Source organism: Fusarium sambucinum, chromosome II (genome assembly GCF_050947815.1).
Source record: "Fusarium sambucinum isolate potato_lamoka chromosome II, whole genome shotgun sequence".
In the NCBI taxonomy this organism is placed as follows: Eukaryota; Fungi; Ascomycota; class Sordariomycetes; order Hypocreales; family Nectriaceae; genus Fusarium; species Fusarium sambucinum.
Window position 1 is genome coordinate 8,180,582 of NC_139293.1, and position 26,395 is coordinate 8,206,976.

Consider the following 26,395-nt stretch of genomic DNA (forward strand, 5'->3'; position numbering starts at 1 on the left):
TACTAGTGACTGGCCCACTGATGACCACTGACACTCAACCCAGGCAACATAGACTACTGCCTATGGCACTCCAATACTAGTTCCATCTCGTTTGCTACTGCTACCAGCTGGCAACTCTCCTGTCACACTGAGGGCTTGGCAGTGCTAGGGCAAAGGTATCCCACCACTGGTCAGAAAAATCTCCCCTCGCACAAACGAATATTTTTCTTTCCATCGAATTCCACTCTCCTCCTCTTCTTTCTACCTACAGTGGAAAATCAACAACACATGTTTTCCATCACAAGGTAAACAGAAATCGTCCTCTGCATCTCGCAAAAGACATGGCCATCACTGATTCACCCTCTCTTCAAGTCACTGCCCCCACGACTGTGAAGCGCCGGAGAGGTGTTGAATCGTGGTGGCCCTCATCCCTTCCCGTGCCTTCGGACAACACCTACCGGTACCTGAGACAAACGTCAACGGGCTTTACGCCGCCTGGCGGAAAACACCGTGACTTATCACCGCGGTGGTCCCTACATTACCGGAACTATCTACCACCGCGGTGGCGGGTACGAGACAAGTCGAAAAGTGAGTACAAAAAGCTCGAAGTATTATCCTGCTAAACAGACGAGCTGACATGATCTCGCAGAGACACTTGAGCCTGAGGATCTCATGCATATCACCAGGGTTGTCAGGCATGGGACTAGTAGCCCGACGTTCCAAGGGCCTGACAACCAGTCGAAGATGAAGCGTTCGGTTGAGAACGCGGAACATGTCGGTATGTGCCTTCTTCTATTCGCATGCTCAGTGAGTATCTGTAAACTAACAATCTATTTACAGGACTGTTCACTCCCACTGCGGGACTTCTGACGATCAACAACACTCTGGTATGTTATTCTCTCTTCTTATCCCGCCTTTGTATCTCCTCGGTCCTCCCTGTTCGGAGCTGACTTGAAGAAGATGCCGAGTTCAACATGGATCCTCGCCGGAATCCTGTCGAAGCAGAACGGCCGCATCCACGACATGGCGTCAATGTTTATCACGAACATGAGAGAAAGGGCCAAAATGGCCGGTAACGAGGTGAGCATAAACTGCTCTGGATAGGTCGAGCATAAATTGCTCTAGATAGGTTGAGCATAAATTGCTCTTGACAAGGCGAGCATAAAATGCTCTTGCCGACAACCCCTGCGAAGCTCAATGACAGCACAGGAGGCGATCATGTCTCAGCTGATCTTCCTCGATGAATGGGAGAGATCTCTCAAGGACTTCAACGACACATTTACCACGTACATGTGCAAGATCCTCACCACTCAAGACCAGTCTCTCGTCAAACAGGACTGGCAGTTAGTACAGCATGACGCTGGAAAACTTCCTTCATTGTTACGCCACTACACCATACCGGAAAAGTGCTTCCTTTGCATTGTTTGCTCGACATTGCTAGGAGGCGACTGCGATAATGTCTTAACCACCCGTGGCACAATCACCCCTGTTTCCCTTCACCCAGCTGTTTACTACACGCATCTCGCTAGCAACCGAGCTCGCGCCCACGAAAACATTGCCACCAGTGATGGATTCAGAACTGGTGCTAAGGGACATGAGATTGAACGACAGTTCCTCACGAAGACGGTCGGCAGAACACTGTGCAGCGACACCGTGCAAGCGAGTACATGAGGAACTTGTTCATCTCGCACCCTCGGGGGAAGACTTTGTCTTCCCCCCCATGTCCCTCCCCCCGAGGGTGTAATGGAGTCCTACCAAGGAACTCCAGACTCCCGTTTGACATTTATTGGCACGGCGTTGGTGGTTGCAAACAAGCCTATGGAGGAAGGATGCCCTGGGGAATTCACATGGAATGCCGCTCCGATGTCTCAGGCCTCACTAGCCCTGACCAGGGCTACGTTAGCCCACAAGGCCTTATTCACCCTATATCCCCCTTAGATCTTTCGAGGGCTGGATCGGGCGCTCCCTATAGAGCGGGGAAAGCCGATTGCCCTAGCGGCGTATCCGCGGTCAGTTTGACCGCGGTACCCGTCTGGCTGCCCTTGAGGAAGCCAACTATGAGCATTGTGCTCAGTCGCCAATCACGCTACTAAGCGTTGGATCCTACAGCCATCTTGATATTTTCTGAAGTTGAGGTATGATAATCCAACACCGCAACGAGGAATATTGCTAACAGTTCACAAATACAGGTGACGGACATGCTTACTTGGGTCATGATTGCACAGCAGACCAGAAGATTATGTCTTTCCACCCCGACGGTGTGATGGACTCCTACCAAGGAGCTCCTGACACTCGTCTCACGGGAGACTAGTAGAGATTGGAGATCATCTGGCATCTACCAGCGCTGTCGAGGCCTCGCGCCCGGCAAGCCACAAGACTATGTTGTCGTCCCCCGACGGTGTGATGGAATCCTACCAAGGAACCTGATACTCGACTCACATGGGGGAGTTCGGTCGCCTGCAACCATTGGTCGCCTAACCAGTGAATCAGCACTCAGTGGAAGTCTGCAAGATCAGGTACTGAAGGGATGCGCCGCAGTTTCAATCGACATCCTCACCATGCGGCCCAAGAAGATTCGTGCCGGTCATTGGATGGTCGGCTTTGAAGACCATCATTGTGATCAGAAAGGCAAGATCTATCTGCATGCAAACTTTCGCAAGAAGTGATCAGGGCACAAGCGACGTCAACATGTACGCTCCCTGGACCTTTCTTCCTTGTTGGCGGACTGCATACGCTTGCGTCGATAAGTTCTGGAATTCGTTCTTTAGAACAGGGATAACCAATGGCTTTCATGTATAACATGCGCCCGCGCCACATGCGGGCAATTGTTTCCAGCGGGTTTCCTGTGCAACAAGCCGGCAATTCTTTTAATGAGTTTCACGAAGAAGAAGACATGGACGGCGGCATCATAAAGGTCTATGCGCAACAACTTCGGTCGAAATGCTTGACTATGTTGTCGCTGAAGCGGGAGCTGGAGTAATGTATTCCGGCGGGCATGACTGTTCGAGCGTCATTTCAACCCTCAAGCCTTTTATTGGCTGGTTAACGCAAGTTTACGCTGTGCGATCTCATCGACATCCTTGGCTATGCCACCGCTACGTCGAAGAGATTGTACAGCGCAAACTTGCGGCCTGGTGGGAGGTGGCCCACATCATTCCATTTGCCTGGAACAAGATGAACTCATCAATATCTCAGACTGACCACTATCAACCAAAGTCTGTGAAGCGCCGGAGAGATATTGAGTTACTGGTGGCGAGACAGAGCTCGCGCCTTCACAGCGGATCTGGCAGGGCGTGTCATGGATTCAATGCTGGCCCTTCCTTTGTGAACTACGGCAGCATGGTTCATCGTCGCGGCCACCGCTTCGTCCAGCGTGGAATCACCTCAACCGGGTCATCAGTGAATCACAGACGAGACTCTTTTGCCTCAGATTCGGGCTCCGGCCCTTCTGCCCTCCTAACCCAGGTCGTCTGGCGCGAACGACTTGAAGGCATCGGCAAAGGGAGCACCAGTATCAAAACGACACTTCCGTGGCATTGTTCAATTCTGCAAGGCTGCAAAGGCCACCTGGGCCTTTCAGAACACGCGCCAGATCGCTGCAGAGGTGTGTTCAGCGTGAACCACCCCAGCGCAACAACAACATCGTCGACATCTACGAGTTGGTGAAGGGGTGTGTTCAGCGTGAACCATCCCAGCGCAACAACAACATCGTCGACATCTACGAGTTGGGGCGTGTCCAACGTGGACCGCCCCAAAGCCAACGCAACAACATGTTCGTGGGGCTGCCCTCTGTCTATTGAACAAGAGGTGCCGGCGGGTGGCGAAGACGGACTCTGCAACCTCCACGTGGTGCCGCCTGGGAACCTGGCTATGCCAGAGCCAGTGCAGAGACGCGAAGACCCGGCGGACTACGGCTCAGTGATGATGCCAATCACCAAACTGGGGATGCCTGCGCTACAGAAGCTTGGCTTCGGCCTCGTTGCCAGCAGACGAGTAAGGCGGAGCCCTCAGCCTCCGAGCGAGCACGCTGACGCTGACGACATTTCTAGCAACAACTCTCACAGCTCCGACGACTCTGATGATCATCTCTACAGACAGGAGCCCACTACAGAGGGGTATCATCGACGGTTTACTATTTAGTTATGCGATATCCTACCCGACCAACTCACGGAACTCGTTACTGCCGTCCTCTAGGCATTTGATTTGCCCAGCACTTTGGCCACGTCTTACAGGAGACTTTGAGGGTTCTAATGTGAGTGTCTTCTCTATTCTACTGGCATCTTATGGACTGTTCTGTACAAGGCAATCCTTAAGGCTCGAGTGGTCAATCTTTTCGCAATGACACAGTCTCTAACACGTAATAGGTGGAGTAACCCTCAGGTGTCAGACAATTGACCGCTGGAAGCATAAGAGACGAAATTATCAAGTCAGCTTATGCATACTATAGTTCCTGGGCTACTTATTTTTGTGCCCGAAGACTTGGGAGTGCAACGTTTCTGATACTCACTAGGAGCCCTAAACAACCAGTGCGCTGTCTTTTCGGGCAACCTGGAAGAGATATGCGACAACGAAGTTCGCATGCCACAGCTTCTTCATTCAAGCCCAACAAGGGCAAGTCGGTTGCTGTTCTACTTCCTGGGGGAGGACTCGTCATCGCTTCATTGGGTGGTTCCGACCGATCTTGGAACATGGTATACTTCAACAGACAACTTCACTTTGGGCGGCGTTGCACGGGCACCCGGCCCACTCGACAAAATCCGGGGGTCTCAAACCTTCTGAGGCGGCTGATACCACGAAGCAGCTTCCCCGAAGACGTGGCTACCTTCGTACAGGAGGGAGACCTGGCTCCTATGTTCACAGGGGTTTGGGAGTTGTAAACTCGGTAATGATCCCTCCGCTGGTTCGTCAATGGACACCTTGTTACGACTTTTGCTTCCTCTAAATGACCGAGTTTGGAGAGCTTTCCCACATCAACATGTGAAGCGGTCTCACTGCCTTTGCTTTGCAAGTCTACCAGGTACCTGGTAAACAACTTGCCGCTGGCATTTCTACTTTGAGCTTGCCACAACTTTCAAGTTTCGTGACACGCAGGGCGAAGAGCCATTTCGTGGGGGTCGACGAACCACTATGCTGAGACGGGGTGTCTTTTCTTCCAACCATTGGCCCCTGAGCGGTAGTTGCCCACCACTCTGTGCCAGTCAAAGAGACCTGGCTTCCTTCTTACGTCAAGGTTTCCTTTTGCGCCCTTGATGCAAGATATCCGATCTCGAAAATTTGATGAAAGTGGTAATCAACTTTCATCACGCTGTCCGCAAGTCCAACCCTGACCTCCTGAAAGCAAATTTTGTTTCGGCGGTAGGTAACAGTGAACTACCTTTTCATCATAAGAGGAGCTTGACAAGGAGAATGCGATGCTTGCTCCAACTGAATTGCGACCATCCATGATTCTACGTTGGATTAAAAGCCTGGCTCTCTCCTCGAACTGGTGCGAACGACTAGCTTTCCCAACGGGGGCTTCCATGTTGTCGCTTCTCTGTCACTACTCGAAGGCCTATCGTGCGAATACTCAGCATACCTGCCGCGCAAAGAGCTGGATAAACTCCTAAAGACGTCCCAAAACATTGCGACTATCAAGATCCAATGGATTGGTTGGCCCCAAAGACAAGGAGCTTTAGTCGTCGACAGCACAAACCCGCGACAACTAACCAGCCGGCGACACAGCTCACGTGGTGACTCCGACCTTCTTAGCAGCCAAGCACTATGTCTAATGGCTGCATTCAGATCCACTTCGTGCGATTGGGCACCTATTTGCACACAAGAGACGACATCCGCCTCCGTTTGGGTATCTCTTTGCACTGGTCGAACGACCAGCTTCCCAATGGAGGCGGGTGTCGTTCAGTTCTGCAAGGCTGCCAGGGCTCGGGCATCTCTAAAGAAGAGTCTGGTTTGTGGCCTTTGTTAGTACCCTAATTAACAAGTGCTTGGGAGATAAAATCAGAATTTCAGTCAACATCAGAACCCGAATACTGGAGACCATTCACTTTGGGCTCTTCCAGTTTGGTTCTTCGAGTCTCGCCACCAGTAACTCAATATCTCCCCGGCGCTTCACGACGCTGGTGGCCAGCCCCAGCTTGGGTTCTCTCATTGACTTATGCTCAGCCGAGGCAGAATGAACCATCAATCAGGTCCACCCACAGGAGCGAGCGAGCAATCTTCAAGGCGACCATGAATTGTGCTTTCTGGCATGATGAATATAGAGCGACACATTGATTTCGAAAAGTTGTGACCCATCGGTTGAGAGCAAGACACATTGCATCCGTTTACTTGGAGATGGCGGAACCGCCCGCTCCACGCCAAATCGGAGTATGTTAACCGACAAGGACGATCCCACCGTCAATCCCGTATTCCAGGCCAGATATCGGTCGGTAATTTGGAACGGGACGAGAATGAGGAAACACGAGATCTTTCGACGACATTCTTCTATTGATCTGTCTCTACCTTTCAATGCCTTCCGATCTACAGAACAGAATCTCTAGTGTCGCCATGGAGATGAAGATGTCCGAGGCAGGACAGTCCATCATCTTGACCCATTATTGTTCTGGAAGGTCTGCGATCCCAACTACGGAGATTCGCCTACCCATTGAGCTACAAACCCTGTCTGAGGCCTTCAAAACCCAGCGTTCAATCGCACTCCATCAGAAGATTCGAAACAGGAACTGGCGGAAGAACAACAAAGTCCTGCCAAAATATCTGGACCATCCCTCCTTCCAGTGCTGATGCAGTCGCGCAGAGACTATGTCAAGGAGGTGTATATGATTACTGCCAGTCATTTGGGTGACAGTGTCAGGTATCGCGAATGAGTTTGGGGAATCTCTCAAGCCCGAGCCCGAGCTTGAGAACTGTTCCGAAGACTCGGACGAAGCAACTGGTGTCCAACTCCACCACATGATCAAGTACAACAAGGCCGACAAGTCCGACATGGGTTTTATGTCGCAAGATCCAATCAGCAGTTGTGATATTACAGTCGGGCTGATATTTAAAATGCGGAGGATTTGGTGAAGAAGGCTCTTGTGAATCAACATCAGAACCCGATTACTGTATAACAGTATCTTGGGTTCTTTCATTTGGATTATTCAGTCCACTCATCTCTTTGTCTTCCTCTGATCCATTTTGCACTCCCCATCATAGAGCGGTTGGGCTGTGGCAACAAACAAAGCGTCTGCTTTCGCAAGCTAGCATCTAGGCTCGATGAGCTGAACACCTAGCCATCTTCGAATTCATTTCCAATCTGAACACGAAGGGAAGAGATGGTCAGTCCAACGTGGCCGATACGAGAACGATAAAGACTTGTCGCGAGGTTGACCGGAAGAGCCTTTTTTTATTCCAAGTGGCTATGAGCCCTGGACTACCACTGCCAGACCTTCCCTTCTTCAGGGAGGCGATCCAGGCTTCGGAACAGCACATAAGCTGGCGTTCAAGTTGAAAACCCCTTTTCAATAATGCTCCTTGATAAGTCAAAACGCGAGGAATCTTAGCCCAAAAGACGGCTGAGGCCGCCCGGAGCTATGGCTCCCCAGGGTGCGTTTGCCCCTGGGAGGCATCATCAGTGATCGTGTGGTTTCCCGCCCCAACCGGACCCGATGCGATTAGCGTGTCAGACCCAGAGCAACTCCTATCCAGCAACACATCAGGATCGGCATTCAACTTTGGTCCAACGTCAGAAGAGAACCCTGGATGGTATAAGATGGCACCTTACTGCTATTACATATATGAGCGGTGCTGCTGGATATCCCGATCTACTCCCGACATTAATCCCAAGGGGCGGGAAGCCTCTCTATGGAATATGTCTAAGAAAGTCAACTGAAAGGGGACTTCAGCTCCTTCGTATGTCACAACAGCTCGCAAAACATGAGACGCCACTTAACCACCATGAGACATACGAAATGGGCAAAGGGGAGAGAGTTGGAAAGTACTTTGCCAAAAACAAGCCAGTCATCTCGAGTTGGACCACGAATAGTCCCAGCTATACCAGATATAACTCAGAAAGATGAGAGAACCTTTGATTTGAAGATTTGTTGACAATTTGGTCTGCACGGACAGATTAACGTTTGTTGAAAACCTAGAGGAAATTGAGAAGGCCTGGGCAACAGAAAGATACATGCAATCACTAGATTCATCACAGAAGAGGGGGACTCGTGAGCATCCTCGCAACGACGCCGACTAGATGCTAGTCCAGCAGTCGTCTGGAAGTGGCACGACGCTACTGTTGGTACTTTGATGCTATTCAACATCATGTCAACGCGTTCAAATAAGTTTCATCTCATCAAAGTATTGGCTGGATGTGGCCGATACTGCAATGGGGAACGATGGAACGATGAAGAGCAATGAGGGAGGGATGGTAGATACTCAGGGCCGCATAATCAACGGCGCGCTGTTTCAAGAGTAAGTCAGGCGACTCTTTTCCATTGTCTGGTACGATTCTAATTAACGTCTTTCTACAGAAACAACCGCAGAAGTCGAAGATTGGCACGACAGTCATGTTCAACTTGACATCAAATGCGACATTGTCAACAATCACCCCCAGGGGTATTGATCACGAACATGTCCCGTTAGAACCTGGTCTTGTGTGGTAATTGCCGACGGCAACTTGGTCAAACATAACAGTCTTACTGAGGCTAAAATGTTTTATGGCACCGCAGAACTACTCTGGGAGAACATGGTTCTGTTGACGTTGCGGGTGTTAACCTCGGTCAGACGTACCAGATGGCTTTCTTTTTCTTCAAAAGAGATACCATCATTCCATCAGCTTGTCACTATGGAGTACATGCTTCAACACGGAGGTGATACCGCTGAAATAACAATGAGAGAATGGAAACATTTCTGGCGAAAGGTCTTTGACTGCTGGAACTCAGCTCAATTGGCAAACGTCGATGTTCGGACGTCGATGTTCGGACGTCGATGTTCGGACGTCGATGTTCGGACGTCGATGTTCGGATGAGGAGACGAACCGTACCCGGGTCAAACGTCAACTACAAGAAGTAACTTCATCTCGACACAACCTGAGCATTCGGCGCATTGCATCGCATCGCAACGCAACGCAACGCAACGCAACGCAAAAGCCCAACAGCAAAAAGCAACCGCCCCCCAAGTCATCTCGCGAATGAACACTTCGGATATGAACATTCTTATATTGTGGAAGGCGGCCATGCACCACCACCCACAAAATCAAGAAAGAGCTCTCAATCTGTCAATCCTCTATGCTCTCCATTCTCCCTGTCTTGATCCAACCTTCGTGTCGCCTCTATAGCTCTGGCACTCACCAATCAGCGAAACGGCCATCGCGAGGTAGGCTCAATGGCACATATACCTCATCACGGAGGACGGAGGTTGGATTAAAAGGAGAATGGAGAGAACGATGATTGGATGGGAACGGGGGGTGGAGAGCATGGGGATTGAATGGATGCTTGGCCGCTGGCTACGCCTGAAACTGAGTATCGGGAGGTAAGCACTCGATGCGGACACCGAAATGGTAGAAGCAGCGTGCTCTATGGCTACCGCACTTGTTCGTCACGGACAGGAGCCGTTTCCTGGCCCCGACAATCAGTCGAAGATGAAGTGTTCTGTCGAGAACGCGGAATGTGTCGGTATGTGCCTTCTTCCATTCGCATACTTGCCCAGTATTTGTAAACTAACTATCTATTCTCAGGCCTGTTCACCCCCACCAGATGCTGGGTATCCAGAGCCAGCCTCCAAGCGAGCGCGCTGCGGGCCATCACTTCCGTGAGGCTTAGCGCACCGCCAGGTGGGGTGACGAGAAGAATGGCGACTATATAGGTTTTTCTTTCAGGATCTAGATATTGCTACCGCACTTGTCCCCCATCAACCGAACCACAGCGGTGTAGGATCCGACTATCAGAACCACAAGTGCACTGATACCTGTTGCAACCATATTTGGCCAATACCCAATACCCAAACATCGAAAGTTGATAGGGAAGAAATTTGAACGAACTATCACCAGCGCAAGACTGCGATTCGAGGAGCTTCGTTGATGAGTACAGCACCTGATGACTATTGTGCCAGCATCTCTGCAGAAGCGCGAACCTCAGTCCTTGCCAAGGTATCACGCAAGCCATTCGACTAGCTCATGCGTCCTTCACTCTTGGGTATTTGACCTTTTGGTTGTTTATAGCACCAAAGGTTCATTCCGAGACTTGACCATACCAGCTCCCGACGACGTAACGTTTCAAGGAGAGGAGTTCAGATCTGAGTAACTAAGACCAATTATATATCAGAGACTGATATTGTCATTTTCTACATCTGCGCCATGTTTTTCATCAACAGTCTGCGATGCCTTCGTTCCTGAGACTGGCGATCGTACAGTCTCACGTTTTGGCTATGACCCTTTCGTCAATCCCTGGAATCCCACATTGCCAAAGACCAAGACTCACTAGTAGTATGACGTCCTCGGCCAAGCCGACAGTGCAAACTAACTCATGCCTCACATCACGGCTCTTGTCTGCTGCTTCTGCGACATTCTTTATGCCAACACCACAATCATACCCGCGGAGACCCCCCGCAACAGTTTCGAAGATGATTTCTTTTGTCAATCCCACCTGGATCTGCCAACGCCAGTGTCGCAACTACGTCAGAATCGATGCGATTATATACCTCTCTAAGGTACTCCAGAGAGGAGCCAAGAAAGATTCAGTTCGGCTAGAAGCCTGACAAGGAGGGAATAAAGGCTATTCAGGACACAATCATTTAAGATGGTGACTATTCAACTGAGCCGTCTAATCAGACGCAACCTACTGCCGCCATGTCTGCTCTCCCGTCTGAGTGAGGGAGACCCCAGTGGCTGTAACAACAAGTATGACAAGTCTTTTGTTAGTGAAGGGCGACGAATAAGGCCATTTGGCGACCGTCACGCTAAACTTCTACTTGAAAAGGTGACAACTTCTTTCGCTTGCAGATATGAATGTTCCGACGAGATCAGATTCGTCGCGATCCCACCCCAACATCAGAGCCAATTACTGTACTTGGGGTTCTTTCGAGGTTCGCATTGGTGATCAGGCTGTTAGTCTCATTTCATTGATCCTCCTGAGTGCGTCCAAGAGGCGACAGATCTCTTCAACGCAAATCGAACCGACGATACATACGCCGAGTTGGCTTGTTCAATCCCACTATGACTTTGCTTTCTTCAAAGCATCATCAATGGTCTGGGCCGAAAAGCAAATTCTCGAGGAGCCTGAATCCCTGCCGTAATGTCTTTGGCAATGAACCCGCAGCCTTACGTTTTGAAGATGGGGACCCCACCATGGAATAATAGCAACATTCATATTGTCTCTCCAGCGCCCGTGGAAATGGCATATGAAGGAGACTTCTCCCTAGCGTCACCCTCGAGAGTATGCTGAGTCTTGAGAATCAAAAAACGAAGTCCAAAACACTCCAATATGTACTGGTACGGAACGATCGAATGCGGAACTGGTTTGGTTTTCACACGCTGAGATGGCAGTCAGGGTATCATGCTGAAACAACCCGGACCCGGCTCCCCTTTCGCCAGACGGTGCAAAGTGCACCTTTGAAACGGAACTTTCCTATGGCTTAGGATCGACTAACCCATGTCCAACCGCTGTTCATATGGAACCTTTCCCCACTTCGGTCCTTCAAGTTCTCATTGAAGTATTTGCTACTACCACCAAGATCTGCACTAGAGGCCGCTCAACCCGGGCTAACGCCCTAGGCTTCGTCACTGACCTCCACGTCCGCCTACTCCTCAGAGCATCGCTTCTACCCTGAGGGCAACGTATGGGTGAGACACTTGAGCGCCGGTCTTTGCCCCTGAGGAGGCATTGCCACTGACCGTTCTCAGCGACATGAGAACGATCCCTCGTCGACCCTTCCCCAAAGCCATACGTCAAAGAGGGTCGACGGTGGGATCGTGATCTTCGCAACACCTGCTCCCCGGGGAAGCATCACCACTTATGGTGCAGTGTCACGCCTCAACCGTGGCCCCTTGTCGACCCACCTCTGCAACCTACATCGAAAAAGGTTGACAATGGGGTCGCGGTCCTCACTGCACCTGCTCCCCGGGGAAGCCTACCGATCGAAACCAGAGAATCGAGAACGACCCCTAGTCGGCCCTTCCCTAGAATCACACGCCAAAGGGTCGACGGTGGGGTCCTCTTGGGCACGACACTGGGGGGGCCTTTAAACAAACTGTCCTTTTCACCATGGGAGGCCCCCCTAAGATCCGTCCCCCACGTCGTCTCCGACGCTTCTTCTCCAAGAAGAAGAAGGACAACCACGGTTTCCCTTGCTGTCGAGCTCACCCACATCTCGCACCCGTAGGTTCATCCCCATCACCTCTCACAACGTCTCGATGGTAGAAGTAGCTAACCTGTCAATAGATTCGATGTTTACCGCATTGACAGCAAGGGAAACCGCGTTCCACTTCCTCAGCATCTTCCGACTGCGGGTGTTGTTGCCGCTCCGGCTCAAGACGAGACAATTCTTGTGTTGGTATTGTACGGATTGAAGTTAAGAAAAACACAAAAAAAAGAATAAAAAGAGAACAATGCTCTCACTAAAGGGGTTTTACCCACCAAAAAAAGTGTGAAGAGGAGGGATGGAGGAACGATGAGGAAAGGAGGGGGATATGGTTGGAAAATGTGGATTGGAGGTTATAATGAGAAGGGTTGGATAGGTCGGGAAGAGAATATGGAAAATAATACATTTAAAATCACTTGCCTTTCTTTTGAATCGATGTGAATTTGATTGAAACTTCGACAAGCTTGTCGTAGTAGTTATTTCGGTCGTCCGTTTCTTTCGAGATTGATGGTTCGATACGGAGGCATGGTCGGATCAGGAAATTGATGTGTCTTGTGAAAGGTTCTCCGGTTGTGCGGTAAATGGTCATGACATCTGGAATACCTGAGCACATGTCGAGAACAAGCCACAGGAAGTGAGTATCTTGAATCACTGCATTCACAAAGGGAAGAACAACAATCCAGTCCTCTAAATCCGAACACGTATCTTAACCACAGAACATTACACCAAACTCATGAATCAACAAAGAAATATAGTAACAATAAATAGCATCCTTAGATATCTTCGTCGTCGTCGTTCGCCTTCTCAGCCAGTGTGAACTTGCTCTTTCCAGTCTTCTCGTCCACCTCATGCTCAATAGCAAGCTTCTGGAGATGTCCGAGGATGTTCTCCAACTTGGTATCCTTGTTGCGACGATCCTTTCTGCCCAGATTATCCAACCAAGAAATCTTGTTGAGGATAAAGTAGATGATTGCGATGACGACAGTGACACCGAACGAGTAGAGCCAGACAATGACAACGGTAACAATGTCGACCCAGCCGTTGCTGCTCTGCTTGAAGTTGTCGTGGATGGAAGGGATTTCTCCTGTACCAGACAGCCAGCCGAAGAGGGCGAAGAGAGTGGCTAGGATGTCAACACCCAGGATAGCACCGACGAGTTGCCATGATGGCCACGTTTTGCCGCCGCGCGTGACAAAGATGAGCCAGTTCTCCGTAAGAGCGACTTCTAGGAAGAGAATTTCTTGTACGCTTCCAAAGTTTTGAACGATTCCGCCGTTGGGAAGGAACATTGTTCCTCGAATGATCCATGTGCCGAGAGCCAGAAGGATGCCTAGAATAACACTCATGATCCCTGTGGACGTTAGTCTTCTGCGAGAAGTGCTGGATGTGAAAGGTACTAACAAATCTTGGGGAGCTGCCATTCTACAGGTCTCGGTTCCCAATGCGCATTGTCGTAAGCCACGGCTACGGTAGCCAAATCAGCGAACAGAGCGAGGAAAACGATCAGGTCGACGCGGATGGTCTCGTTGAGGATGATCATAGAGAGTGTGAGGTAGATCTCGAGGTGGAGGCAAAGCGCAATACGATATTCTGGAGGACAGTTAGCTCAGCACGATCGGTATTAATGGTATGTGACTCACGGATGTACGACTTCATTCTCGCAAAAATCTGGCGGGCAGTCTTAATAGCCAGTACGATTGTACTCAAGCCCGGGGCGAGGAAGACGATATCTGCAGCCGCTTGAGCAGCCTCCGAAGCACCTTCGACAGCAATACCACAGTCAGCCTTCTTCAGAGATGGAGCATCGTTAACACCATCACCAGTCATGGCGGTGAGATGACCTCTCTGCTGAAGCATCTCTACCACAGTGTACTTGTGCTCGGGAAAGACTTCGGCAAAACCGTCAGCGCGTTCAACAAAGTCATGCTGCACACTTCCAGACAAGCCGCCGTGAATCAGACGATCCGAGTTGTAAACCTTGGTGCCCAGCGACAACATCTTGCAGGTTTCCTTAGCGATGGCGATGGCATCTCCCGTTAGCATTTTGACAGGAACACCGAGATGCCCAGCCTCGATAATGGTCTGGGCTGTATCCTCGCGAGGTGGATCGAACATGGAGAGCAGTCCCAAAAGAATCCAATTGCCGTCGTTTTTCTTGTATGCGACACCAAGAGAACGGAAGCCGCGACGAGCAAAGTCCTGAGCCTTCTCTCTGTAAAGTTCGCTGAGATGCTCTGATCCAGGTCCTAGAAGCTTCAAGATAGCCTTAGGCGCACCCTTTGCACAGATAAATTTATCTTGGCCAAGTCGGCATACGGCAGTGATTCGTTTGGAGACAGGGTCAAATGGTGTGAATGATTCTGTTACCCAGCCCTGCTTAAGGATCTCTCGGGCCTCGGGGTAGCGCTTTAGTGTAAGGATAGTGACTTTGTCGATGGGGTCAAGGGTCCTCAGGTTATGACTCGAGGCTAGGGCTGCGCATGCCATCATCCAATTGACGTCTTCTCCTTCGGCAACAAAGGGGTCTCTAATTGAGAGCTTGTTGGCGGTCAGTGTACCAGTCTTGTCTGAGCACAAGATATCGACTCCAGCGAGTGATTCGATAGCTGTGAGTTTCTGTACAATCGCCTTCTGCTTGGCCAAGTAGGCTGCTCCGACAGCCAGGGTCGTTGTAGTGACAACAGGCAAACCGACGGGGACACCCACGATGAGGAGAACAAGTGCGTAGTGCAGCAGGTTCTGCGAGCCAGGGGCCGTGACACCGACGTGGTGGAAGAAACCGCCAATCTGTTAATGTTAGCTGACAGTTCCAGATATCTAGTGGCAGAATGATACGTACCCAGGCAATCAATATCCAGAACATGACCAGAACCAGAAGGCTAGTACCTATTTGGTTCATAATGGCCTTGAAGTGACCTTGATCCTTGGCGCCTTGGACGAGATCTGCTGTGCGGCCGACGAAAGACTGTTTGGCGTTTGTTTGAACTAGACCAAAGGCCTTTCCTCTCTTACAGCCAGTTGTGTAGTATACCATATCACCTAAATATTTCTCAACAGCCAATGACTCTCCTGTGATGGAGGACTGATCAACAGCAGCGAGAGGGCGGCTTCGATAATCTAGAGGCTCATTCCCATGAGTATGGCCTTGACTTTCTTCGGTGTGCTTTGCATCTCCATTGTCTCCATCATCTTCGGCCATTTCATCTTCTTCGTCGCTGCGGTCTAGCTTGTCTTCGGCTCTGAGTCGCTTGTAGATCTCGAAGTCTTCGGGGCGGGTATAGTCGCAGATAAGTCGAGCATCTGCAGCAACTGTGCCACCTTCTTCGATGATGAGCTACGGCCATGTTAGCACCCTTTTCGGTATGTTGTATCAGACAGAGCCACTCACAATATCGCCAGGGACCAATTCTCTTGCGGGAATCTCATGCTCAACGGCATCTCTCACAACATGGCAGCGCATTGCGATATCTCCTTTCAAACTTGCGACGATGTCTGCAGCTTGTTTCTCTTGAATGACTATAGAATGATCAGTGTTGTTCGAGACAGTTCAGGGGGATCTTACAGCCGACAAAGGCGTTCAGCAATAAGATGCCAACAATTACACCGAAGTCGACCCAATCGCCCAAGCCCACAGCTAGTAGAGCAGCGACTTCCATAACTATCACAATTTCTTAGCTTGCTTTCCCATGTATTGACGGCCGGTTGTAGCTCACCATAGAGGATAGGACCAGTGAAGAAGCCGAGGAACTTGGCAAACATGTTTTCCTTTTCAGATGTCAATTCGTTCCATCCGGTGACCCTCCTACGCCTCTCAACTTCTTCAGAGGATAATCCGATGGCTACATCAGTCTCAAGCCATGCCTCGGAAATACCAGTTTTACCAGTGGATTGTTCTTGGTCGTCACCACTACCACCACCAAAGCTCCACCAATGCTTCTTGGCTTTCCCGCTTTCAGAGCCATCAGCTACGCTTCGGCGGCGGTCTTCGCGATAGTTGCTGATGTAGTGGTCGAGGGCGGGATACTCGCCAAGGTCAGGGTCGGGGACAATGCTGCCAGCTCGGCCTTTGGAAGCACGAGAAGCTCGTCGACCAGCATTGGCTTCCACGTCATCTGTTTTCCCCTTGCGACGATGGAAAAGCTTCGACATGGCTGGTAAATCAATCCGTGAAGAATTGGGGTGAATAACAGAAAGCTCTAGGTGCGAGTGCTAGTCCAGTGAATCACAAACATGCACACACTTCGATACAGCTAATTCGAGGAGGCACCGCAGCTGTATTTATTGTGTCTGCGGATAGCTTGTCACCTCATTCGGATAGCTCTTCCAACTCGCGTCGCAAGTCGGCACTGTAACCACACGCAATAGACAGCGCATACTCGTAACCCCTCGCGCTCGCGACAATGACTCTATGACATGCGAGCGGTTTTTGTCCCATGCTGGCCGAGTGTTCCGAAAAGTCGGTTGCATTCAAGAAAGGAAGCTGAGATGTGTGGTGATCGCATCCCTCCCGCTCACACCGGGAAGCTCGAGGCTTGAGCGATGGGTGGGAGAGTTTCTGGGACAAGCAAGAAAGACGAAAGTTGATGCTTCGCTACCGAATCGGCAGGGACTTTGGGGCACCCAATACCAACAACATCCGCTGTTTCGCGGCTTCGAACTATGCTGTATAAGGTTCATGGGTTGATATTACTGGCTTTCTCAGTAAAGGCTGACATCCGTCAGAACCGAGAAAACAAAGTTGGTTATTCCCGTCTAAGTGAAGTTCGGCTATGCGGCATCTGGCGATCGTCATGGATAGCTCAAGTATGCATGCGACGCTGGAAATCATCAACATGCTCGCCCTGTAGCTATGAGTTGTTTTTGTTTGCATTGAATGATGTTGCCCAAATTATCCAGACTGTGAATGGGTCAGAGCTAGAGTTTAATTATTACGTCACCTGAATAATCGCATTTGCTTCAAAAAGGAAGCCGAAGACAACCATGTTCGTTCTAGAATTCTAATCGAGTGACGAATAAGTGGCTTGAGCTGACTTTCTATTGAACCGGTTTGTATAACCGTCGCAGGGTATCACAACAGCGAGCGCCGTTGAGAAGGGACGTATTGGATTATCAATTCCGAAACATGACCGTAGACGGGATCTGCCGCCTTTCAGCATAAACTGTAAGTGAATAGATACTTGTTCATCGCCTCTATTTCTATCTGAACTTGGTTCTGACAAATGGCGGTTGGCTGTCTTGATGATGCATACACTATGCCCTGAAGATCCCCGAACTGGAGTGTCGGAAAGATGAATACCGTTCGCCGATGCTTGCTTTTTGATGTCGAGATAAAAATATCTGGATGATTAGCATCAGAGTTGGTCGCATGTTCAAGATATCACAGAAGATGCAGTCAAGTCAGACAAGTAAATGTACTATTACTATCATCAAGTCAGTAACCTTGTAGAGATGTCGTTTCCGTTCCATTGACCTACTTTCTAAATACCCAAAAGAACAAGTCCAAGAGCGAGAGCAGCAGGGACGGCCTGAACAAAGAGAATTTTTGTGTTGGCGGTAGTGACGCTGCCGAACACGCCCGCAGCTACAACACAGCCGTTGAAGAAGATCTGCAGCTGCTTTGCAAACACAGGGTTCGGGTGAACAAGCGACCAAATTAGACCAGCAGACAGAAAGCCGTTGTACAGGCCCTGGTTAGCAGCCATGGTCTTGGTCTGCTCGGCGAACTCGGCAGTGAGCTTGAAGGTCTTTCTTCCACGAGGAGTAGTCCAAAGGACAGTTTCTAACAGCATGATGTAGCTGTGCAGGGCACCGACAAAGCCGGTAGTAGCGAGACCGAAAATGCCCATCTTGAAGGTTTAAATGGGAGGTAAGTCGGTTGTTGATTTAGCGCAAGATAGGTGGAGTCGATTGACGAGAGTTAGCGGAAGACAGACGGGAGCTGATACAAGGGACAAGAGTTGATAGAAGAGAGACGCGATTGATTGTTGAAAGAAATTGACTTTTGAGACATTGATGAGGCTTCGCGATGGTTGCTGGAGGATGACTAATTTTTTCTCTTCTTCCACCTGCCACTGCCAATTGCCAAAACCAACTCAACCCAATCCATGGAAAAACGGTCCTTGCTCAGCTCTGACACCCAAGTTTGGAGTGCTCGACCGAAAACAGCGGATATATCACCTAAAATTGGTAACAGACAAAACCTTAAATATACGACATGGGCAATTGGTAGGTCAGCTAAATAGAGCGGATGCTTGACGTTTTCGTATCGCGGTTTGTACAGATAACTGTCCGTAGCTCTCAGGGTATCAGAAAAGTTAGTTACTTGGAAGACAAGAGACGAAATTGTTAGGCCACTTTATGATGTTTAGATCAAGCATCTTAGGCTATTTATTTTTGTATCCTAAAGCTAACAGCTAACTAGCTTTCAGATACAGACCTCGGCATATTATTACCACCTCCTATTATTCTTCCTCAAGACAATAAACTTAGTTAATAAGCAAATCGGAAATCAAGTCGCTTGTTTCCGTCAATCTCTCGCTGCTCCTTATCCGTCTGGTACTCGACTTGCTGCTCAGGAGTCATTTGTTCCCAGACCTCGGTTTTCTTCTTGTTGAGGTACACAAGCCATTGTCTCTGAGCAATAAAAACAACAACAGCAAGGCATAGAATCGAGATCAAAACCTTGTTTCCGTTCTTGTAGTAAGGTCCATCCCACTTTCGGTAGATTTGACTAGAGGTAACGCTTCCCCTGCTCTTTGTTGGTTTCTTTCATTTGATCAAAAGGATGGGGATTACTTACATCTGTACAATGACGTTGTATGTACTAGAAGCAACAGCTCGCTTCTTCACGTCGAATGAGTTTTCAGAGATCCAAGAAGATACCAAAGGGTGGAAGTAAGGATATCCCGAGATGAGGGTGATGATGGAGAATCGGCCCCATTCGCGGCCTTCATCGGGAAGAGTCAAGAGTGCTGTAAGCAACGGAAGAGACCAAATCTCTCCGAAAAGACAGTGGAATGTTCGTTCGTTAAAGTATTCTGAACTGTAAGCAAGTGCAAGCATGGTGAAGACCTGAAGCGCTGCAGAAGGTGCTGTGAGAAGGTTGCTGGCCAAAGTGCTGAACTTTCCAACTCTCTTCAATGTCAAAGTCAAGTACGCTTGAACAGGCGATGCTGGGATGTATGCGATAAGTCCGATAAAGTAGAGTCCCCAGAGAGAAGGGTCGGTCCATGCATTCTTGACGTCCTGCCATGTCAATGGCTCCTTCAACGCCGTAAGACCCTTGGCGGGATCGTCTCGAAGAATACGGTTGATCATGATAACTTCTTCTCGCTCGGTGTACCACGACTTGCGCCAGATCACAGACTTGGTGCCAGTTGGAGAAGTCGGAAGATAGATCATGGAAACGAGGCCAATGACAACGGTGAAAAGACCCTCGAGAAGTAGAAGCCAGAACCATCCGGGACGGCCTCCAACTCCTCGCATTTCGAGCAATCCAGCGGCCAAAAGAGCTGAGATGACACGGGCGATGTTGAGTGTAGACCAGAAAGCAGCTAGTCGAATAGATAACTCCTTGGAGGTATAGAAGTAAGTTGCCATGAGGACAACACCAGGAATGAAACCACCCTCGAAAGTACCGATTAGAGCACGGGTGACATAGAAAGCGGTTCGGCCAGTCATAAAGGCCTGGAAAGTCGATACAAGGCCCCAGCAGACCATGAGCGTGGGCAGGATATTTTTGAACCCATACCTCTTGGTGAGGAACTGAACAGGAAACTCAGCGAGCAAGAAACACAACACTTGGATGGTAGTTCCGTTATTATAGTGATCTGTCGTGAGACCGAGGTCGGTAAGAAGGTCATCTGCGAGGGCATTGCTAATATTGCCTCTATCAATTTGGAGGCCTAGAAACTAATCATTTCGTGTAAGTTGAATGTACAGCCGACAAAGGCGTTCTCAGACTTGGGAGAATTTGTCGGAGAATCTACCACAGTCAAGGAACCAAACATAGACGCACCATAAGACACAACCAACTCAAAAGCTTGAGATCAGTCTTTCGGACGGCTCTCTTCTCTTCCTCAGGGGTCCAAGTAGCCGCGGGATCCCACCGATGGCCGCCTTCGTAATCGTGGTGAGGTGGTAGCGCGTGGCTCAGTTCAGTTCGGCCAACTCCGATTTGAGATTTGTCGATGTTATCCACCGACGTGCGGTCAGCAACCGCCGAGCTTGTCTCAATATCGAGGTTACCCATATTGGAACAATTTGTGGTCACCAATTGAGTTGATTTGAGATTGTCTAGATGTCGAGTGCTAGTCGCTGATGATCTACAAACTTGGGGCTCCCCGTCAAGATATATAGTATAACAACATCTACACTTTGACCATATACACGGTCACTACCTACCGAAAGAGTCTCCGGGATACATACAAATCAATGATAGCGCCCCCTACTAGGTGTGGCGCGAGCGCGCACGCCATAAGGGCATGAAGCCAAATCTGGTAACCTCGAATCTCATAGTACAGGGTCAATGATCCGCCAAGCACTGAACTTGGGAGAAGTAACGGGCGAAAACCGATCTCAATGCGACCCTCTGTAGGAGCACTAGCATTCTATCAAACCACGAGATTGGTTGACAACTGGGGTAGATTCTCCGAGAAATTCTCCCAACCTAAGCATGCCATTCTAACTCCCGATGTCGTCTTAAAGTGCGGGGAGTCGCACTGAGTCGTGATTCGGCCCTGTACGTTTTAGCTCCAACGTTCAGTCTGGGGTTAGTCTGGTTTCCGACTTACCGGGCCTTGACTATTATTTATCAGTCTATTGCTTTCCTCCGAAAAAGACTCCGGGATATTCAATAAGTGCAGCTTCACATAATTACTGTCTACATCTCACCTTATCTCATCGGTCAAACAGAGCAAACTATTGAAATTGTTCAACTTTGAGCTTACATTGCATCATCATGCCTTCAGCTGCAATCGATACCCTCCCTGGTCATATCCTCGGTGGAGATGCCCAGAGCAGACCACGCCTAGACCAGCCCTTGACTTACACGGGCAGTCTTGACAACTACTCACAACTCGACGTCACCCCAGTCATCGGTCGTGAATTCACCGGTCTTCAAATCCGAGACCTGCTCAAATGGGATGATGTACACATTCGTGACCTTGCTGTCACAATTTCTCAGCGCGGAGTTGTCTTTCTCAAGGACCAGGATGTCACTCCTAATGAGATGAAGGACTTTATGCTGCGACTCACAGACCTCGCCGGGTGCCCTACCAGTTCAGGACTTCACGTTCACCCGTTAACGGAAGAGGGGAGTGAACTTGGTGATCAGATCAGTGTTATCTCGAGTGAGAAGCAGAAGAAGGGTGGTGGCTTGACACATCAATTGAGCGATGTAAGCCGATTCGCGAGCGCCGGTTGGCATTCAGATATGTGCGTATAAACATAAGCCATCTGATTGGAGTACACTGACTTTTCGAAGTACCTTTGAGAAGGTTCCTTCAGATTATGCAATGCTCAAAATCCATACTCTACCCGCAACTGGTGGTGATACGGTATGTCCGCCATTTACACTTGACAAGCAAGGTTGAAGCCACCCGCGGTGCTTTAAACGTCTTGTCTTGGCTATGGTACATCTTGCTAACTCAGCCAGCTCTGGGCATCAGGATATGAGGTCTACGATAGACTCTCAGACCCCATGAAGAAATTCCTCGAAGGTCTCACAGCAACTCATGACGCGACATTCTTCCATGACGAAGCGCGCCGTCTTGGTAATCCTATCCGCAAGGGCATCCGAGGTTCGCCTCTTAACCAGGGCGAGGAACTCACATCCGTCCACCCTCTAATCAGAACAAACCCAGTCACAGGCTGGAAGTCAGTGTTTGTTAACAAGGGTTTTACCAAGCGTATAAACGGATTGTCTAAGGATGAGAGCGACACTCTCCTCGCCTATCTCTTCAACTTGGTCACGCAGAACCACGACGCTCAGGTCCGGTACAGATGGAGCAAGAATGACTGCGCCATCTGGGATAATAGATCAACGTTCCATTGCGCTACATACGATTACGGCGCAGCAAGGGCTGGTGATAGAGTTTGCAGCTTGGGCGAGGCGCCATATCTTGACATTAACAGTAAAAGCCGCAGGGAAGCGCTGGGTCTTTGAGCCCGTTAGATGTACCTAAGTTAGTAATGAATGAGACGAATGAATGTATGATCATAAGTGATTCTGAACTTGACGCTTACTTAATAATTTATAAAAGTAATTAAAGACTCCTAAACTTAGGTAGTAGTTTAGTATCAAAGTCGGACATTTTGATAGCCTGCTTAAGTTAGGCGATTGGTCCTCTTTACGCGCATAACCACACTTGGCAGCTCAGGGTATCAGAAACGTTGACCTTTAGAAGCATAAGAGAAGAAATTAGTGGATCACTTTATGCCCTTTAGGCTATACTTCTTAGACTAGTTATTTTTGTACCCTAAGACTTAGGAGTGCAACTTTTCTGCTACCCACTTGGCAGGCCCAAGCTTTCTTCAACAGGGTAGGGTTGCGTTGCGAAATCTTCCCGATCCAACAATCACTTTGTCCAGGAACAAGTGTAACGTCGGGTCGTCATTGTTTTTGAGGTCTGTTTCATAAGCAGCCAATGATTCAATGAAGCCTCAATTCATGTCTTTCGGCTTGAGACGGGCTTTGGGTAGTAAGCCCAATGCCCTCAATCTAACTCTGACACAGTCTTCCACTGTCGGAGGCAGGAACCCGATGACCCGTACCCATACACATCGTCTCTTCCACTCACGACCCCTCCCCCACATCAGCTTAAGAGCTAGCTCTCTATGCTCTGCAACTCGACCTCTACATACCTCTCAATCTCCATATCTTCTTCCATCTAACATATCAACAATACAATCCCGCCCTTCTATCCTCGACTCAAAAACCACATCTCTCATCTCTCGTCACCAGCAGCGCAACTGCTCTTGTCGACGAGCCATGCTTCAAAACGGAGACGTTACCAGTGCCAGCCTCGACATCCGTCGAGGTCGCCAGGTTCTGCCCAAGAATGTCAAGCCGTTACACTACGACCTCACCCTCGAACCCAACTTTGAGACCTTCAAGTTCGAAGGTACAGTTATCATCGACTTTGACGTTGTCGAGGATTCAACATCCATTGCTCTCAACACAGTAGATCTCGAGATCCACGACACCCTCGTTGAAGCCAATGGTGCCACCATCAGCTCCTCCCCCACTCTCGACTATGACAAGGACTCCCAAACTACAACCATCACCTTCGACAAGACGATTCCCGCAGGCCAAAAGGCGAAGTTGACCCAGCGCTTCACCGGTACTCTCAACGATGACATGGCTGGTTTCTACCGATCTTCATACAAGGACGAGCAAGGAAACACAAAGTATATCGCAACCACCCAGTTCGAGGCCACCGATGCTCGCCGAGCATTCCCCTGTCTTGATGAGCCTGCTCTCAAGTCCACCTTCACCGTCACTTTGATCGCTGACAAGGACCTGGTCTGCCTGGGTAACATGGATGTTGCATCCGAAAAGGAGGTTAACTCCAAGGTAACAGGCAAGAAGAGCAAGTCTATCACATATAACAAAACACCCATTATGTCCACATACCTACTGGCCTTTATCATTGGAGATCTCAAGCACTACGAGACCAACAACTTCCGAGTCCCCATTCGAGTCTGGTGCACTCCCGACCAGAACCTTGACCATGCTGTCTTTTCAGCTGAGCTGGCTGCACGAACCCTTGAGTTTTACGAGGAGCAGTTTGGCAGCAAATATCCCCTTCCCAAGATGGACATGGTTGCCGTTCCTGATTTCGCTGCCGGAGCCATGGAAAACTGGGGTCTTATCACATACCGAGTTGTCGACCTTCTCTTAGATGAGAAGACCAGCAGTGCTGTCACAAAGAAGCGTGTCGCCGAGGTTGTTCAGCACGAGCTGGCCCACCAATGGTTTGGTAACCTCGTCACGATGGACTTTTGGGATGGCCTCTGGCTAAAGGAAGGATTTGCCACATGGATGTCGTGGTACTCTTCCAACGCTTTCTACCCCGAGTGGAGGATCTGGGAAGGCTATGTTACTGAGGATCTGCGATCTGCTTTGAGTCTTGACTCTCTACGAAGCTCTCACCCCATCGAAGTGCCCGTCAAACGTGCAGATGAGGTCAACCAGATTTTCGATGCCATCTCATACGAGAAGGGCTCTTGTGTCCTTCGCATGATCTCCAAGTACTTGGGCGAGGACGTTTTCCTCAAGGGTATCCGAATTTACCTCGACCGCCATGCCTATGCCAACACAGAGACTACTGACCTCTGGGCAGCTCTCAGTGAGGCCAGTGGCAAGGATGTTGAGCGTGTTGCCGATATCTGGACCAAGAAGGTGGGCTACCCTGTTGTGGCCGTCACCGAGGATGAGTCCAAGGGTACAATCAACGTCAAGCAGAACCGATTCCTCAGAACGGCTGATGTCAAGCCTGAGGAAGATGAGGTGCTCTACCCAGTATTCCTTAACCTTCGAACAAAAGAGGGTATCCAAGAAGACCTTGCGCTCAACGTCCGTGAGGCCGACTACAAGGTGCCTGATTTCGACTTTTACAAGGTCAACTCTGGTCACTCTGGTATCTACCGCACCTCTTATACTAGCGAGAGACTCCAGAAGCTTGGACAGAACGCCAAGGCAGGACTATTGGGTGTTGAGGACAGAGCCGGAATGATCGCCGATGCTGGTGCTCTTGCTGCCGCTGGTTACCAAAAGACATCAGGTCTGCTTTCCCTCCTCCAAGGTTTTGACTCGGAAGATGAGTTCATCGTCTGGGATGAGATCACCCTCCGTGTCGCTTCTCTTCGAGACGCTTGGATCTTTGAAGAAGACGATGTCAACAAGGCTCTCAAGGCTTTCCAACGAGACCTGGTCAGCAAGAAGGCCAACGAGATCGGCTGGAACATTTCGAGCTCTGACGATTTCACTGCTCAGCGCTTCAAGGCACTCATGTTCGGCAAGGCCGCCATCGTCGAGGATGAGGCTGCGAAGAAGGCAGCCTTTGAGCTGTTTGAGAAGTTCATCAGCGGCGACCGAGAGGCCGTACAGCCCAATCTCCGATCTAGTGTATTTGGAGTTGTGCTATCGTACGGAGGTGAAGCTGAGTACAACGCTGTTCTCAAGGAATACGAGACCGCCAAACAGAGCAGCGAGCGCAACACAGCTCTTCGATCACTCGGCTTTGCCAAGGACCCTGCCCTTATGAAGCGAACTCTGGCTTACACGCTGAGTGATAACGTCAAGACGCAGGATATCTACATGCCTCTTGCTGGTCTCCGCGCTCACAAGGAGGGTATCCATGCTCTTTGGGGATGGGTTAAGGAGAACTGGGATGATGTTCTTACTAAGCGACTTCCCCCTGGTATGTCCCTCCTCGGTGACATGGTAGCTATCTCAACAAGCTCTTTCACACACGCCGACCAGATCGACGATGTCAAGAAATTCTTTGAAGAGAAGGGCAGCAAGGGATTCGAGCTTGAGCTGGCTCAGAGCCTTGATAGTATGAAGGCCAAGCAAAACTGGCTCGCTAGGGATAAGGAGGATGTTAAGCAGTGGCTCATCCAGAACAAATACTTGTAAAAGTGCATAGAAAGGGAGTTGTTGATAAAGGAAATAACCACACTTGAATAAATAAGCGATTATGATACTCCCCCACCAAACATGTCACTGTGACCAATCGATAAAGTAAGTGCTCACAGTATACCCATCTCAACGCAGCTTTTTGGGCCCCAGAAACCTGGCTACTGAACGTAAGAGACGAAATTAACAGGTCAACATGATATCGAAGAAGGTTTTAAGATCTTTCCTTCATAAGACCCTAAAGCCAAAGATGGACTTTCTCGACACCCCCTTAGCAACTGATTCGACAGCTAGCCAGAGACAAAATATCATAACAGTCAACTCCCTTTGCATAAACAGTCAATGATGCAAGATTTGTTTGTCGTCTATTATACATGTACAGATATACACGGTCATACACCACCACTATGTCTGTCCTATTCTTTCTGTTCATACACCTCATAATTC

The 26,395-nt window shown here is 49.6% G+C and overlaps 8 protein-coding genes across 8 annotated transcripts; 5 read left to right on the plus strand and 3 right to left on the minus strand.

Annotated features, from left to right (window-relative positions):
* Positions 1 to 320: 320 nt before the first annotated feature.
* FSST1_009597 (uncharacterized protein) lies at positions 321 to 1,650 on the plus strand (the record flags this gene model as incomplete). The annotated part of the gene is made up of 5 exons (XM_083226586.1): positions 321 to 567; positions 629 to 757; positions 820 to 866; positions 940 to 1,059; positions 1,189 to 1,650. 5 exons carry the CDS (start codon positions 321 to 323, stop codon positions 1,648 to 1,650), a joined length of 1,005 nt encoding a protein of 334 aa, XP_083085558.1.
* A 1,269-nt stretch (positions 1,651 to 2,919) lies between these two features.
* FSST1_009598 (uncharacterized protein) lies at positions 2,920 to 4,856 on the plus strand (the record flags this gene model as incomplete). Its single annotated transcript, XM_083226587.1, has 5 exons — positions 2,920 to 3,583; positions 3,785 to 4,094; positions 4,174 to 4,231; positions 4,282 to 4,361; positions 4,490 to 4,856. The coding sequence occupies 5 exons, from the start codon at positions 2,920 to 2,922 to the stop codon at positions 4,854 to 4,856; spliced, it is 1,479 nt and encodes a 492-aa protein (XP_083085559.1).
* A 4,649-nt stretch (positions 4,857 to 9,505) lies between these two features.
* FSST1_009599 (uncharacterized protein) lies at positions 9,506 to 9,813 on the plus strand (the record flags this gene model as incomplete). The annotated part of the gene is made up of 2 exons (XM_083226588.1): positions 9,506 to 9,623; positions 9,686 to 9,813. The coding sequence occupies 2 exons, from the start codon at positions 9,506 to 9,508 to the stop codon at positions 9,811 to 9,813; spliced, it is 246 nt and encodes an 81-aa protein (XP_083085560.1).
* Positions 9,814 to 13,079: 3,266 nt separating this feature from the next.
* FSST1_009600 (uncharacterized protein) lies at positions 13,080 to 16,455 on the minus strand (the record flags this gene model as incomplete). The annotated part of the gene is made up of 7 exons (XM_083226589.1): positions 13,080 to 13,657; positions 13,708 to 13,896; positions 13,947 to 15,093; positions 15,146 to 15,640; positions 15,695 to 15,822; positions 15,869 to 15,964; positions 16,020 to 16,455. 7 exons carry the CDS (start codon positions 16,453 to 16,455, stop codon positions 13,080 to 13,082), a joined length of 3,069 nt encoding a protein of 1,022 aa, XP_083085561.1.
* A 1,328-nt stretch (positions 16,456 to 17,783) lies between these two features.
* On the minus strand, positions 17,784 to 18,152 carry FSST1_009601 (DUF1304 domain-containing protein; the record flags this gene model as incomplete). Its single annotated transcript, XM_083226591.1, has 1 exon — positions 17,784 to 18,152. The coding sequence occupies one exon, from the start codon at positions 18,150 to 18,152 to the stop codon at positions 17,784 to 17,786; it is 369 nt and encodes a 122-aa protein (XP_083085562.1).
* Positions 18,153 to 18,795: 643 nt separating this feature from the next.
* On the minus strand, positions 18,796 to 20,557 carry FSST1_009602 (major facilitator superfamily domain-containing protein; the record flags this gene model as incomplete). The annotated part of the gene is made up of 3 exons (XM_083226592.1): positions 18,796 to 19,054; positions 19,106 to 20,217; positions 20,324 to 20,557. 3 exons carry the CDS (start codon positions 20,555 to 20,557, stop codon positions 18,796 to 18,798), a joined length of 1,605 nt encoding a protein of 534 aa, XP_083085563.1.
* Positions 20,558 to 21,265: 708 nt separating this feature from the next.
* Positions 21,266 to 22,471, plus strand: FSST1_009603 (TauD/TfdA dioxygenase family protein; the record flags this gene model as incomplete). The annotated part of the gene is made up of 3 exons (XM_083226593.1): positions 21,266 to 21,741; positions 21,791 to 21,863; positions 21,962 to 22,471. The coding sequence occupies 3 exons, from the start codon at positions 21,266 to 21,268 to the stop codon at positions 22,469 to 22,471; spliced, it is 1,059 nt and encodes a 352-aa protein (XP_083085564.1).
* Positions 22,472 to 22,960: 489 nt separating this feature from the next.
* Positions 22,961 to 25,948, plus strand: FSST1_009604 (peptidase family M1-domain-containing protein; the record flags this gene model as incomplete). The annotated part of the gene is made up of 1 exon (XM_083226594.1): positions 22,961 to 25,948. One exon carries the CDS (start codon positions 22,961 to 22,963, stop codon positions 25,946 to 25,948), a length of 2,988 nt encoding a protein of 995 aa, XP_083085565.1.
* Positions 25,949 to 26,395: the final 447 nt, after the last annotated feature.